Source organism: Mytilus californianus, unplaced genomic scaffold (genome assembly GCF_021869535.1).
Source record: "Mytilus californianus isolate M0D057914Y unplaced genomic scaffold, xbMytCali1.0.p SCAF_5, whole genome shotgun sequence".
Lineage (NCBI taxonomy): Eukaryota > Metazoa > Mollusca > Bivalvia > Mytilida > Mytilidae > Mytilus > Mytilus californianus.
In genome coordinates, this window is record NW_026262701.1 from 108,190,188 (window position 1) to 108,205,861 (window position 15,674).

Genomic DNA, 15,674 nt, shown 5'->3' on the forward strand with positions numbered 1-15,674 from the left:
GTTTTTGAAAAGATTAATGACATGAATTTATAAGTACATTGACTCGTCATAGAATTCATAAATGCTACTTAATATATATTATATAAACATGTATATATATAAACTTTTTGCAAATTTGATAAACATATATATATATAAGCTTTTTGCATGAAAATAATCTATATCCTTGAACGAAGATCGTTTTATATAAATAATTAAACTAATCATACAAATAAGTATTCTTCAATACTACCTTGTCTAAGGTATATTGATCAAAACATATATCTGATACAAGATACATATGCTGAGAGCTGTCTGACTCCTCATTGGTTATTTAATCCAGGTAAAGAAATCCATAATAGATAAATAGATATGATGGAGGTGAAGACAAAGCTACGGTTTTGTCTTGTGTTTTCCGTCATTGCCTTGGTCCTTAAGATCATAGTTTTTATCAGTCCAGGATGGGTAGTGGTCAAATCTTACTTCCGTGATCCATTACCAACCCATGTAATTCAAAAACCAGAACTAGAGATCGACAGGAGACACGCAATTTCCATTTCTTTTGGAGTCTGGTACTACAAGGTGTGTAGACATGAGAGAAACAATGAGGATGGGGATAAAGAAAAGATGGAATCCATGGAGAAGACAACACCAAAGGACACAAGACGGACAAGTGAAGAAATTCGGCGTCATCACAACCACAAGAGACACCACCACAGATGTTACCATAGATGCTACAAGAAAAAGCAACATGGTCAAAGAATTGACTATGTTGGCGAGGACATTGATGAAGCCAAGTGGGAAGACAAAACATTTGAAAATGATATACCAATAAATTTTATTGAGGCAAGAGAGTTTATCAACACATCGGTTGGTAAGTGCTGTAAAACTTATTTTTGTTCTTTGTTTTATTGATGTTAATATAAAAATAAGAAGATGTAGGATGATTGCCAATGAAACAACTCTCCATCAGAGACCAAATGATAAAGACGTTAACAACTATAGGTCACCGTACGGCCTTCAACAATGAGCAAAACCCATAGTCAGCTATAAAAGGCCCCGAAATGACAAATGTAAAACAATTCAAACCAGAAAACTAACGGCCTGATTTATGTACAAAACAATATAGTCTAAGTCTATTATTTATACAAAATAAGAAGTTGTGATATGATTTATAATAAGTCAACTATCCAAGAAAGACAGAAAGGTGAGAAAGTTAACTGTTGCATGTTATCATACGGTCATTACAAATAACATTTACTTCATGGTAGTCTATAAAATCTCCTGGAAACAAAATGTGACACTAACAAAGGGGCAACTAATGTTATAAATTAAATCAATGACATGAAACGGAAAACAAAAAGAAAACACTGACAACCCCATAATTGTTCAGTAGTTGTCTTTATCTGTTTGTGTTTAATAGTAATATTGGGAGGGAGATTCATCTTTGTTTTGCATGATGATAGATAAAAGTTTCTACTCTATCCATTATTCAAAGTAGGCATGTGCTAATATGTGGAATAGGTCATGTCTGATCCCAAAACATCCAAGGTCTGTCGTACTTTCAGAAGACTTAAAAGGAGACTTTCTGCATTGTTCAAATTTTTTTGTATTTTTTTTTTTTTTTATCTCATAATCATATTAGAAAATTCTTGATATCTGACATACGTAAATACGTTATGGATACATTATAAGTCTATTTCACGACTGTATTATCCAATTTTCTGTAATGAATTCCTTTACGTATACATAATATCCAAGTTCTGTATTCTCTTATACCTATCATTTATGCGTTTGTTCTCATTTAAGAAAAAGAAAGATACTTGAGTCTAAATTGCAGGATCATTTTAATATTTCCTGGTTAATGTTAGTTCTATTATTGTATTCATTCGTGTCAGTATATAACTTACTTAAAATTGTGATTTGAATAACAATGGCTTAAATTTTAATATGATAATTAAAGGAATTCTTTTTAAAAGTAAGCTAACAATGACTCAGAGTTAAACGTGATACTAACATTCCTTTTTGAACTACTAATATTTAAGTTAAATAACATTTGTATGGTCGTTACTTAGAAAGGTTGATGCGAGAATAATATTTATTTTTTATAGAAAAAAAAAAAGTGTTAATATTTGCTGCTATCTTAACCTAAATATACAACAAATAATATACCATAAATAATTTCGCAGTAAAATTGTCCTAATATAAAAAGAAGAGGATGTGGTATGATTGCCAATGAGACAACTCTACACCAGAGTATATATTTGACTCCGTGTTGGAAATTATGCATCTGTCCATAGACTCATATTCAAAGAGTGGGATGTCTTGACTAAGAAAAAAATCAATGTTTTTGAGATGATCAATTTAAGTTTTACAGTATAATTGATGATCCTTTGAGAAAATCATTTTCCGGCAGGAAGACGCAATTCCTAAAATGTATTTTTCCTGTCAATTTTCCTGTTAGTTTTTTGTTATTTAGGTCGTGGTTAGACTGATTAAAGAGATGAACAATATTGAATTCAAAAATAAAAGCTATTGTAAATATCGATAATCGCTGTAGCAGTTTATCAATGAATGTTATAACGAGAGTGTGCATTATTTGTTCTCTCTATAAGCACATTCCTACGTCAGCATATACCAAAATGAACATGTAAATAACTGCCACTTTCGAGGTGAAGAGAAGAGACAGCAAACTTTAATTAAACAACAAACCTACAACTGCCTTTCTTTTTTCACGCTAGAATTTGCACGCCATGGACGATATGAGTTGACATGCTATGTTACCATTGGCCTCATTCTGGGATTAATTGGTATGGCTGGTGCCATTAAGTATGCACGTGGTGGTGGTGTAGGAAAACATACTGGAAGACTCGTATGCTCTACTCAAGTCTTCTCATGTAAGTATACGCCTAAATAGACAAAAATCATTCCAAACCTTATATATTACACAGTGTTATCAAAGTATTTATTAAAGAGTCGAAGGTCCTTGTGGACAGATGTTGCAAAAAGATGAAGACTAAGTATTTAGTATTTAAACATTTTTCGATTTGAATTCATCAAAATATTTTGAGAACTGAATGAATGAATGTAGATTTTTTTTTCCTTTGTATTTATCGTCAACAGATAAGATACATATAAGGAATTTCTGATCGAAAGTTTGTTTAAAAAATAAAGATCATCAATATTTTCATTATAAAAAATTAAAGGTTACTAACAAAACCTTACGGGAACACCTAAGATCTACCCCGGTTTTTGACATGGTTCGTGTTGCTGAAGCTTAAGAGTATTGTATGAATTTGAAAGACTGCTGTTTCTCGGTTCGTCTTTATTTTTATTTTTCATTGACCCCTTAGTATGTATCATTAACCCCCCCCCCCCCCCCCCCCCCGTTTTGTTTTTGCTTTTTTAACGATGGTTCATACAACCATCTTTCTCCTTATTAGAGTAAGACGATTATGTGCCAATGAGACAACTCTCCGCCAGATACCAAGTGACGTAGAAGTTAACAATGCAACTTTATGTCACCGTACGGCCTTCAACAATGAGCAATACCAATACCGCACAGCCAGCTATGATATGCAGCAAAAGTTAAACGCCAACCACTGAATTACAGGCTTCTGATTTGGAACAGAATGCAGAATGTGAGGGGGTTAAACATGTAAGCATGCGCCCAGTCATTTGAATTCTTTCCTTTACAATACGACCTGTAACGTCATATTGAAGATAAAACTTCTTATTTCAAACAAGAAGAAGGATAATGTTATACTTTGTCTTTTGTTAATGAAAAAGTCCAAGAGATTTCTTGCCGTCAATAAATATCAGGTGCACACAACATCCATTACTCTTATACACGAATAACAGTGGTATCATCATAAAATAACCGCTCCAGTTAATTGTAACCAAAAATAAAAATTTGGTTCGTCAATCGCACGCTACAGTATATGTATATGTAATTTACATAAAAATGATTAAATAAAGATAATTCACATTCCATTTACTCTATTACAATATTTCTGTCTTACAGCTTTCTTCTACTGGGTTGCCATTATCAGAGTTGCTACATTCGTCATTCAACTGAGAACTATTCAGAAGCATGAAATTCTTGACGACCACATGGGTCACGATGTTTGGTTTTCTGTTCCTTGGTGCCTTATCGTCGGAGCCATTGGGGCTATCGTCATGGATATATCAGCTTTATTCCATCTAATCATGATATCACGTGACCGGAAGTCTGATGGGGTAGAATACTCATTTCACACAGAGAAACACGGCTCAAGCAAAGTTCCCATTATTGCTCCGAGAGGATATGAACAACTTGTGGTACCACCACTATATACTCAAGGAGAAGTCGGGCCACTTCCCGAAAAACAACCTATTTCGTAGACTTATATTTTTATTTTGTTGTTGCTTTACATTTGACTTATATTAGATTAAATAATCATGTACGTGTTATAAGTAAGGGGACACAGTTGACTTTTCATAGATTATTTTTTGAAAATTCCACCGTAATGAACCTTTTTAATGTGTCATCCCACACGCTTGAAATTACAGATTATGTTCATTGCTATAATATTCCTAGTGAAAAGATATGCTACACATAATATTTGTCCTAGCCTAAACAGAAGCATTTTAAAAATGACTGCCACTTGTCAGCAAAGACTATTTATTTGTACTTTTTGTAATAACATTGTAATTTTGTTCATGTAAAGGAGGAGAATGGTGAAATCAGCTGGTCTCAATATAGAACTACTACTATACGAATTAGTCAAAGAAATTAAATGCTTTGTTTTGTATTATAAATTGTTTTATTTTTTTTTTTTTTTTTTTTTTTCTGTCTCTTTTCTATATTATTCAATGAAAAGAGCTCGCACAATTTATTGAATTTCTAATACGCACATGATTCATTTTCAGATCTTTTACACTGATATTCTGATATCAATAAAACTGCACTCTTACAATTACAAATTACAAAAAGACCCGCCAAAGATGAATAGGTTAAAAAAAGAAATAAAAACTTTCATTGGGTTCTTCAGCCTATCTGAATTTTCATGCATATTTATTCACTGATTAAAAAGGAGGCACAGGGGAAGGTGCATATAGATCCCAATTAAAATTTGAAATTTCGAAAATCGTTCAACTAATTTCAAAAGAGAGACAAAAGATACCAAAGGGATATTCAAACTCATAAGTCAAAAACAAACTGAAAATACCATGGCAAAAAACGAAAAACGACGAAAAAAACCCAATAATACCCCAAAACACAAAGACCGAGCAACACGGAACCGGGGTTTGTCTCGGGTGCTCCGGAAGAGTAAGCAGATCCTGTTTCACATGTCCTACCCGTCGTATTGCTCATATAAGTACACACCCGGTGATAAGTCGATTTCGGAAAGTTACATTCAAGGGAAAGGGGACGGAATTGTGGTTAAAACAATTGGAACATATCCGTCGTCATCTGGGAAACAGATATTTCTCACCGGTCAACCAACTCGTGATGGCGTCCGTAGAAGCGATGATTTCAGCTCCTTGGAACGCTTGGTTTAATAGCTTCCTTGTTAACAGCGACCCTCTATCAAGGAAATCGTGATAGGAAATGCAAGCTCTCGAATATCGTATCAACATGCACTTCAGATGCAGGTCCTGCTGGAATGTTGCTACATAGAAATGAAAAATTCACAATTAAGAAGCTGAAACCGACCCTCAGATGTAAGTCAAGATATGTGGCAGACTCAACTGTATCCTTTATTTCAATTTCGATGGTATAGATGCATTCAACATATTCACCAAACTTGGAAGTATTAAGGAAGAGGAGCACAGTTGGTTCTCATGGGAATTACGATACTTTGTTGTTGAAAAACACGTCCTTGAAATGTAACAAATCTGTTGCCAATCAAGAAATCAAGCATCAGTATACTGTCAGTTTCGGAGAATATGTTGTTTGAATCATAGTAAATTTTGTTTTGAGTACGCTTCACCCTCCCTTAAACAAGATTCTGCGTTAGCCATTCTTTGTTTATGAAACAAAGCAGGACCAATTCTTTCAATTTGTCTTTTAGTTTGAATGGGGATTACATGTGTTAAGGGTAAAAACATCAAATGTTTTAATACTATTACAAGAGGAATAGAGACTTAGATAGTATATACTTTAATATATCTTTCAAATTTGACCTGATTCACGCCGCCACAAGAGAAGGAACTTTCACAATAACTTTGAAGCCCGGCTTTGATTGCTGAAAAAAGAAAGAGGTTTCATGGAACACTTGGAAGACCCAGCAATATATTAGTCGTTTGTAAGGACACATGCAATTTAGGTATCCATTACAGCGAAGGAAGATCCAGTTCTTCATTTATGGTTGAAATTCCAATGGAACATAAAACAAACCTGTGTTTATTCAGGATTTCCTCCTTGGTTAATGTTGTGGGGTATATGTTGAGTTTTCAAATGAATTATCAATACCCAATTCTATTATCGAGTAGTTTATGCGATATGTGATTTACACATAAACACGATGTTGTTTAGGGCTTGAGCAACAACATATTTGTCATGGAGGTAAGACACGTGCTTAGCAACAATGAACATTTGGGTCTTTGACGATCTATGTACTAGTAGCATGTTTATTCATAGACCCACTAGTTTTTTTAAATTCTAAATTGTATCAAAAACCTGACAGCCATAACCAATTCGGAAAGAGTTACTATGTCTTCTTGTTCGCGTTAAGCCAATTAATTACCTGGCATAATCCTCGACTGAATCCATTAGAATTTTAAAGTTGTGTTTTCAACCGATGAATAAAGCTGCTACAAAGGACCATTATGTTCTGATTTTGAGCATTTCGTTAAAAACTTATTGTATATAAATGTGAATTGATGTAAAAAGCGTTTTTAAACGTGATTTTGCACCCGTAGAGTGACTCAGAAATCTAAAAATCTTCACTGTATGTTGATCAGGCGGTGTAAATACTAACATATAGGTATCGAAAAAAAGGTCAATAAAGATTCCGGGCTGATAATTGTGTACGCCAAACGCGCGTTTCGTCTACAAAATACTCATCAGTGGCGCTCGAATAAAAATTGTTAAAAGGCCAAAATGAAGCTTATGTGTATAATCTTATTTCCGTTATCACTTCGAAGGCTACTTAGCCTAATAAGACTCAAACATTTCATAAATGGTGAATGGATAGTCATTCATTTGCTTTTGATCTATACAAATCATGGCAGTAAGGGCTTTTTATATTAGTGAGGTTTATACTTCTTCCTTAACATAGGGCTAAACATATACCAAAATACAATGAGTCGGCAACAACCTCTGGAAGCTATGTAGTCAGTCTTTATGGGTTTGAATGATGTATTTGGCAATGATTGTCCTACAAACTACTCAACAAGTCTATTTAGCCTTTAGTGAATCAATAAAAATATATAAAAATAAAATTACATGAAATGCTTATCACAAAAATACCGTTTAAGCCTGTGTATATTCTCTTGATGTCACGACATTTACAGTTTAATATGGTATAGAAAAGTTTCGTGTTCGCAACATAAATATTAAAAACATATTGACGTAAGAGTTTTAACTTTTATTCATGAAAAATGTTTCGTTGGCATTTTCTAATATTTTTGAATATTTACGTTTATAGATATAGTTTCTGGGAATCACTCTTTGCGTTTCTGTCTTTCTGTGCAAGTCGTGTTAGAATTTGCCTGCAAGGTCAATGTTTCAAATATACTAAGTCTGACCAGGGACTTTCTATACTATACTAAGTATAGAAAGTCCCTGGTCTGACTCACAACTTTTTAATGTCTCCAAGGATTAATGGTGCTGCATAATATTGTTGCCCACCACCAGACGGAGTGTTGTAAATACGTGTGGAATGTCTATCTGTCAATATTTCATACATTAAGATGAATTCAAGGGACGATGGTATCATTATGTGAGTTTTGCTCGCAGTACTTCCAATGTATTAAAGAAGGCAATACTTAGAGAACAAAATATTTCAAATGAATCAACATCTGTCCACTTACAGTCAAAAGACGGAAGTGAATTTCTTTAAGTTATAATGGAAGGATAAATATAAAATTTGAAACACGACTTATTTTTTTTTAAAGAGACTAAAAATCTAATATTACTTAACTTTTTATCAGTACAAAACACAGAAGGAAGAATTTGAAATCTATACAAATATTTGGCATACATAGTTATAATGAAAATCATAAAGTCATTGAATCTAACTGTGAAATAAGAAGCTCTGTCCGCTTATGTCAAGTGACTCATTGATCTATAAAAATAGACTTATCTGCCTCGGAAGCGTAAATTCCAAGCATACTAGTATAAGATCCAAATGAAACTTATTCCACTTCGCAATTTACAAGGCGAATAAACAGGCTCAAAATGATCATAAATATGGATGGTCCATAATTTTTTTTTAAAGATGAAAAACATGACACTTAGAGTTATTTTTATTACTTTTGGTGAATTATTCGACTTCTTCCTGGAAATAAGATTGATAAATAAACAGCAATACAGTGTATCACCAACAACTGACGTGAACGATTCAGGCGGCTTTGTATACAGGGATGAATTAGAATGATGTATTTCACAACACTTGTCCTTCGGAAACTACTAATAATGCCTTTTTATCCGTACTTGGAAAATAAGGTAAAGGAAGTTCACTCCATGAAAATATCTTTTAAAGGTGTCTGGAGTATGCCAGAAATAATCTATAATTGATGTCACGATATTTTGCATTTTTGATATGGTTGGGAAATGGTTTATGTTGACCACATAACTGAAAAAAAATCTTGATATATATCAACTGAAATATGAAAATAATCACGCACGGTGCCGTTTTAAATAATGATTTAGGAAAACTGTTGACACAAACTGGCTATCATCTAAAGCATTCAATGACAAAGTTCCACAAACAGAACCTTAAAATAAAATTTTAAATTGTTCAAAATAGAAGGGATCTATCTCCAATCTGCATGCAAACACTGTGAAAAGGAAAAGTTGGAATCATGTTAAACAAAAATTTCATGTTATAGATACAGATGAAACAATCTAGGTATACTATATATGTATTTCTGGTGGAGAGTGTTCAGCGGTAACCTACATTTAGTATTATCGTCTCTTGCGACAAAGGTTAAAAAATGTAACATGAAAATTTTCTAAATATTTATCCTTTCCAATTATTTATCTAGCATTTCGGAAAGGTCAATGTAAAAGATAAAAAAAAAGTACCACAAAAAAAATGTAGATTCGTAAAAGAATAAATCAAATTGAAATGATTGGTGGAATTAAAAGGATTTCTCTGGAAAAAAAAACTTCTTATAAAACATTTATTAGATGACTTGACAATTTTTGCCGCTCAGTCTGACGAGACAAAAAAATCTTCCTAAAATCAATAGTTCTAGTATCTATGTATATAATTGAAGAGTATGACGTTAACATGATCATTGATTTTTAAGATCATAATGCAAATATCTATGGTATCTATGGTAACCATTTTTTTCGTGTATTTATCTGAAAGGCAGTATGTTGAATACAAGACCTAGAGGAATAGTGTCTATTATGATTTGTCCCATTCGTTGAATTGACTTTAATAAATACATTTGCCAATTACTAATTTGATTCTGTTATTTCACACTTGTAACGCTAATTGCTGACCTTTCGTAGACTGGTTCTGTATCGGACAGAATTGCTTTCTGCCCACTGGAAGCAACTGTAGAGCAGATCTCGTCAAATTTAGTCTTTAGTATCTGATTTGTTGTTGTTCTTGTTGTTTTTGTTCATGTTGGGCTTTGTTTTAGTTGGTTGTAAGATTTTTGGTGGTCTCTTTTGAATTGTTTACAACTTTTCTAGGCATTCCTTTATTTTGATAATGTTGTTATTGAAGACCTTAAACTGGTTACCTGTCCTTTTTGTGTTTGGCTCTGACAACAAGGTTGACTCGGATACCCGTATGTTGCCAGGGAGAGAGAACCAGTCTATTGAAGGCCGTATATTTCCCTGCAGATGTAGTTTAAATATTGCTGTCGGATAAACGCTCAGTGTGAAGACTGCAAAGTTTTATTTACTTATACATCAATCCAGATCAGTATTATTACTGGTGTTGTTTCGATACGACAATGTTTTACCACTAGTGGTTTCAACATGGCTTGTATTTTGGCTGATTTCAACTAATGAACATTTATATTAAAATATTAAAGAAAGATGTGGTTATAATTGCTAATGAGACAACTCTCCACCTTAGTCCAAATGACATAGAAGTTAACAACTATAGGTCACCGTATGGCCTTTGACAATGAGAAAAACACATACCGCATAGTCAGCTATATAAGACCCCGAAATGACATGTAAAACAACCTAAACGAGAAAACTAACGGCCTGATTTAAGTACAAAACAATGAACGAAATACAAATATGATACACTGCAACGATTTAGTTTGTTTAATGCTACCATTATGAGAGAAAAAACTGCTGAAATCAATAACATCGATGTAATATTAATTGTAAAGGGTATCAAATTAACAAAATTATTGATTTCAAATACACTGATACAAAACGCATGATCACATGGGAAAATCCATGCCGGTAGCCATCTTCTTTTTTAGTCATGGTTCAATAAGTAGGTACAGTTTACACTTTTAATAATGTCCTTGTACACCTTACTGAACAAATATAGTCGTTCAAAATAAAACGTAACGTACGGTTACAAAAAAGGACATTGGTAACAACATATACATGAATATATGAATAAAAGGCTGAGTGGGAAAACAGATCAGGACATGAATATATGAAGAAAAGGCTGAGTGGGAAAACAGATCAGGACTAACCCTCCCCCCCCCCCCCCTTCTTTCTCTCCAAATTTATTGAGCGAGATTTTTTTATGTCAGTATATAAATCTATTGATATCTTCTCATTAGTTTTTCGAACTATCAATCAGTTAATAATCTAAACAATTTAAAGAATACCGGAAATTGACTTTCTGATCTCTGAAGACAATTACGAACAGTGACATTGTTAACATTCTGTAATGTCCCCTTCTGTGTAATGTGCTCTACATTCAGTTACATGATACATATTATGGTAATCTCCCATTAAATCAGATTGTGACCTTCTTTGCTGTTTTGCCTGAGTGGGTATCAATAAACTTTAAAGGTATACATAATTCTACCTATTGATCATAAGACTATGTTTTCATACCTATGTTTAGATTTACCTGCTTCCTGATTGGCTATATAAACACAGGTAACAGTTCTACGGGTAATCCATAATAAGGAAAGACAAAATGGAGTTGGGAAGGAAACTTAAGTTTTGTGTGGCTATTTCTGTTGTAGCGTTGATAATTAAAATCATCGCAACCGCTAGTCCAGGATGGACAGTGGTCCACACAGATGTTTACTTCGATTCAAAGGACGATATCAAACCTGAAGATGATGGTCTTCGTGTAGATGAATCTGAGTTGATGAAACCAAGAAAAGAGAGGGTTACCATTTATTTTGGTTTGTGGTACTACAAAGTATGTAAATGTGGTGGAGGCGAGGACGACGACGACAGTAGCGAAGAAAAAGATAGCAGCGAAGAAGTGCCAATTGCAAAAGACGAGGCATTCAAGGGTGACATGGATACAGAAGACGAAGAACGCAAACGACACCATCACCATCACAAAAGACATCACCACGGGCACCATAGATGTTATCACAGAGGTTACCACTGTGACAAAAAAAGGGACGATGACAGCCGGGAGAAGGATGACGCCATGGACGATTTAAACGATGATGTCTATATGATACCCGGAGAATTTAATCCTGCCGCTGAATTCATCAAAGGGTCTGTTGGTAAGAGTAAATCTTTATTATTTTTAGAGAGCAGAATAACACTCATTTTGTTATTTTAAAAGTAACTGAACATGTAGACTTATTGCCGCTATAACGAGATTTTGGCAGATTCTGTTGTAAACTCTGTAGACATAAGATGGACGACACTAGATACATATACATAAGCTACTTTTGTATATCTTATTTCAATCATTCTGAAGAAGAAAAAACAACAGTGCAGAAGCACATTAGATTTAAATTTCAGATTGATCTACAGTATGATTCAACCATTTACACTATTTAATTTCAAGATCGTGACAGAATTTGAAAAGAATATTTAAAAATCTATTACAATACCATTCATGTGAATAGAGTGTTTTAAAAAGCCTCTAAACAATGAACTCTTAGGTTGTGGTCGGGTGATTTTACATAATATTACATTCAGACTCGTGCAGTGTTATATCTAGAAGCACTGAAATATATTGTCACAGGTGAATATGGTTCCGGTACAAATACTGGGATTGCAACTCTACTGAAGAATTTCTTTAAGAATATATTTCGAAAATGCCATTTGTTTAAGCTTACACTTTTGTAAATATAATGAAAGACCATAATCTATTTTAAAAATTCCGAAAAATATGAATTAATCCATAATTTAGTTTTACATGTTTACAAACAGAAGCACAAGCAGGCAACGTTTCAAGACTTGTTTTGCATGAACAGTAAATTTACTCATCAAGATTAAAATGTTGTACGCCAGACGCGCGTTTCGTCTACAAAAAAATCATCGGTGACGCTCGAATCAAAAAGGTATAAAAGGACAAACAATTTACGGGGTTGAAGGACATATAGATTCCGAAAGGTTTTGCCAAATACAGCTAAAAATAATCTAGCTACGCACGCTCGAAACATTCAAGTTGGCAAGTCCTCAACTGTACCTTACTTCTTATATGTCTATACTTATTCCGTCAACAGAGGGATAAAAAGGAAGTATCTCCCCTTTATTTTGCTATTTGTGTGCCTTTCATATATTTAATAATTCCATTTGTCGATTATTTAATTTACTTTACCTCTAGAAGAATATATCTTAAAAACTTGAATGAAGCTATATTTAAGTCTTAAATTATCATAAAATAGTAAAATGGTAAAAATAAGGAATAATTTAATTTTTAATTTTAACTTAAACTGTACTTGTGATCAAGATTTTATCCTTTTTGTGCGCAGCATGTGCATCTCATAGCACATATTTCTACCCTTGGTTTCTATGTTTTCATACACAGTTGAATAACCGTTTAAGGGAGGGGGTAGGAGGGGTCCTGATCCCGAAATCCCGGGCTTAAAAACATGGAATCCCGAGGTCCCGAATTTAAAAAAAATTTAAATCCCGACATCCCGAAATTCAAAAAAAGAATTCCCGGATCCCGAAAGGATCAATCCCGAAATCCCGAGCTTAAAAACATCCGATCCCGGAGTCCCGATAAAGGTCCTACCCCCCCCCCCCCTTCTTTACGTAACCAGAGATTGTCCATAAACGTAAGGGATTGCCCATTTACGTTACAAGATATATATAGACCACTTACGTAACGTTTACCTTAATGTAACACAATTTCTTAACCCTTCCTTTAAAATTGAAACTTTTATTTTTTTCACAGATGTAGCTAGACATGCCCGACATGAGCTAGCATGGTATGCAGCTGTTGGTCTGGTACTTGGACTGATCGGATTTATTGGAGCTGTCTTTTATGCACGAGGAGGGGGAATGGGAAAACATCCTGGAAGACTCGCATGTTCTACACAAATCCTGTCTGGTATGTATGACATAAGATACAATGTCAGTTTGTGTTCTTGTCTTTGTTTTTTTTTAGTTTGTATTGCAGTCATGTGCTCTTACAACACGTGTGATAGGATTTCCATGCGCACAAGACGTTTCTCCCGAATAACCTTCATCAGGTACGCTCGAGACTAGAAGCTTAGAATGCGCAAGGATAAAACGTTAGGAGCGTATTCTGATGTCAATTTTGCCCGAGGGAGAAGCAACCTTATTTTAAACACAATTCTATGTACTCACTGTATATTGAATAGCCATCATCCCAAAGAATATTTCGAGGAATGGTTTCCTAATACAAATTTCAACCATACACTGATAATGTTAGTAAAATTGAAGATTTTCACAGGGGTTAAGTTTTCCTTGTGTTCTGTACACTTCAATGTATTAATATGAACATAAGCAGATGTGGTATGATTGTAAATTAAGTTTATGTGTTCTATACAATTCATAGGGTTAGGTTAACAGTAATTCATATCGCCAGATATAAGAATAAAAAAAAACCGTGACAATCCGAGTTTTCATAGCTTTTATATTTAATTCGATTCAGTGAACTTTCAAATGAATAGATGTAGGATATACGTCATTCTATCAGCAAAACAACAAAACCAGACGACATCTAAACATACAGTCTTTGACAATAGACAAATGTCTATACAGTTGTCCAATATACGTGAAGCTATAAATCGTCCCTAGTCTGAAAAGAAACAGCTTGTACAAACACTAAACAGAAATTATCAAAGAAGTGCCATCAACACCAAATTCTCCCCAAAACAGGAATATTAAAGTTCTCCCCCTTTTTTATCAAAATAAGTAACGCAGAAATGGTACATAAAAACAGAGTTGTTTTCAATATGGTCAGTTGCCACTGCATGTTCTTTGTTAGAAATCTTTTAACCAATTAAATAATTTTTCAGCCTTTTTCTTCTGGATGGTCATCATTAGAGTAGCTTCGTACTACATGATGCTGAAGAAGATGCACCATCATGGAGGTGACAATAGCATGTTAGGTCTTGATGGCATGACAAAAGACATAGGATTTGGATGTCCATGGTGCCCATGGGTAGCCGCTGTAGGAGCAAGCGCAATGGCACTGGCGTCATTGTTCCATATGATGTTAATTTCCCGTGACAGGAGTAACCAACGATCGGAGTATTCATTCCACACTCACAACGATAAGATCCCCATCATTGCTCCACGTGGATATGACCAGCTGGTATTTCCACCCATGTACGATGAAGCAGGACCGCTACCAGAAAAGAAAGTTATTCCTTAATTTTGTATAATTTGTGAATTCAGTGCAGTTTCATCTTTAAGAATCTCCTGGCTTAGTAAACAAATTAAATTAAATTGGAAATAACAATTTTCGGAAAAGAACCTTGTGTCGATATCTTTCTCTTTGATATATATATAGGAACAATTTTTCCTTTCTGTTTTCTGTTTTATTCTTTGTATTGTATTATTTTGAGTTGTATGCATATTTTCGAAGATTTTATTTAACGAATTAACTTACCTTTTTCAATGTTGTTGGTTGTTTGTTGTTACAGAAATCTATGTGTACTCGAGTAGGGAACAAAGCTGGCCTGTTTGTTATTATGAAGACTAACTGGATTAGTCGGAATTTATGAAAGTCGTTTAAAAATATTTTGTACTTTTTCTCAATAAATGTTGAATAAATATTGTTATAAAAAACGAAACATTTATTTCCGGTAGCGGCGCCATCAACTATGTGTTTTTTTGTGGTCTGTTTAAGGAGAACTATTAGTGATGAGTACATGATGTTTAGTAAACTGGTGTATTTGCATTGGCACATATCATTTTCATGAAGATTATTTGGTCCCACCCCTCAGTCATGGTCTATTGTCTGACATTTTTGCATTGTTTAAATTTTCAGTTTGTGTTTAGGTCAGTTCAAGGAAAAAAACGTTTGATAAGTCGATGGTATTGGGTATGCAGTCGTACTGGCATTAACAGCTCTCGTGTTCACATAGATTGTTTGGACATCGACCCTCGGTCTTGGTTAATGACTTTTAATGTTTTCATAGTTTACAGTTTA

At 34.0% G+C, this 15,674-nt stretch overlaps 2 protein-coding genes across 2 annotated transcripts; both read left to right on the plus strand.

The window, feature by feature from the left end:
* Nucleotides 1-316: 316 nt before the first annotated feature.
* Nucleotides 317-4,793, plus strand: LOC127700527 (uncharacterized). The gene is made up of 3 exons (XM_052204051.1): nucleotides 317-853; nucleotides 2,721-2,876; nucleotides 4,004-4,793. The coding sequence occupies exons 1-3, from the start codon at nucleotides 352-354 to the stop codon at nucleotides 4,360-4,362; spliced, it is 1,017 nt and encodes a 338-aa protein (XP_052060011.1). The 5' UTR covers nucleotides 317-351; the 3' UTR covers nucleotides 4,363-4,793.
* Nucleotides 4,794-11,210: 6,417 nt separating this feature from the next.
* Nucleotides 11,211-15,295, plus strand: LOC127700528 (uncharacterized). The gene is made up of 3 exons (XM_052204052.1): nucleotides 11,211-11,814; nucleotides 13,446-13,601; nucleotides 14,536-15,295. Exons 1-3 carry the CDS (start codon nucleotides 11,265-11,267, stop codon nucleotides 14,892-14,894), a joined length of 1,065 nt encoding a protein of 354 aa, XP_052060012.1. The 5' UTR covers nucleotides 11,211-11,264; the 3' UTR covers nucleotides 14,895-15,295.
* The last annotated feature ends 379 nt before the right edge of the window (nucleotides 15,296-15,674 follow it).

What these genes read in the sequence shown, in the direction of transcription:
- LOC127700527 (XM_052204051.1), top strand. Translation starts at nt 352, where the DNA reads ATGATGGAGGTGAAGACAAAGCTACGGTTTTGTCTTGTGTTTTCCGTC. An exon ending in GTTTATCAACACATCGGTTG is followed by an intron (nt 854 to 2,720) that starts GTAAGTGCTGTA and finishes TTTTCACGCTAG; the next exon opens with AATTTGCACGCCATGGACGA. An exon ending in CTCTACTCAAGTCTTCTCAT is followed by an intron (nt 2,877 to 4,003) that starts GTAAGTATACGC and finishes TCTGTCTTACAG; the next exon opens with CTTTCTTCTACTGGGTTGCC.
- LOC127700528 (XM_052204052.1), top strand. Translation starts at nt 11,265, where the DNA reads ATGGAGTTGGGAAGGAAACTTAAGTTTTGTGTGGCTATTTCTGTTGTA. An exon ending in ATTCATCAAAGGGTCTGTTG is followed by an intron (nt 11,815 to 13,445) that starts GTAAGAGTAAAT and finishes TTTTTTTCACAG; the next exon opens with ATGTAGCTAGACATGCCCGA. An exon ending in TTCTACACAAATCCTGTCTG is followed by an intron (nt 13,602 to 14,535) that starts GTATGTATGACA and finishes ATAATTTTTCAG; the next exon opens with CCTTTTTCTTCTGGATGGTC.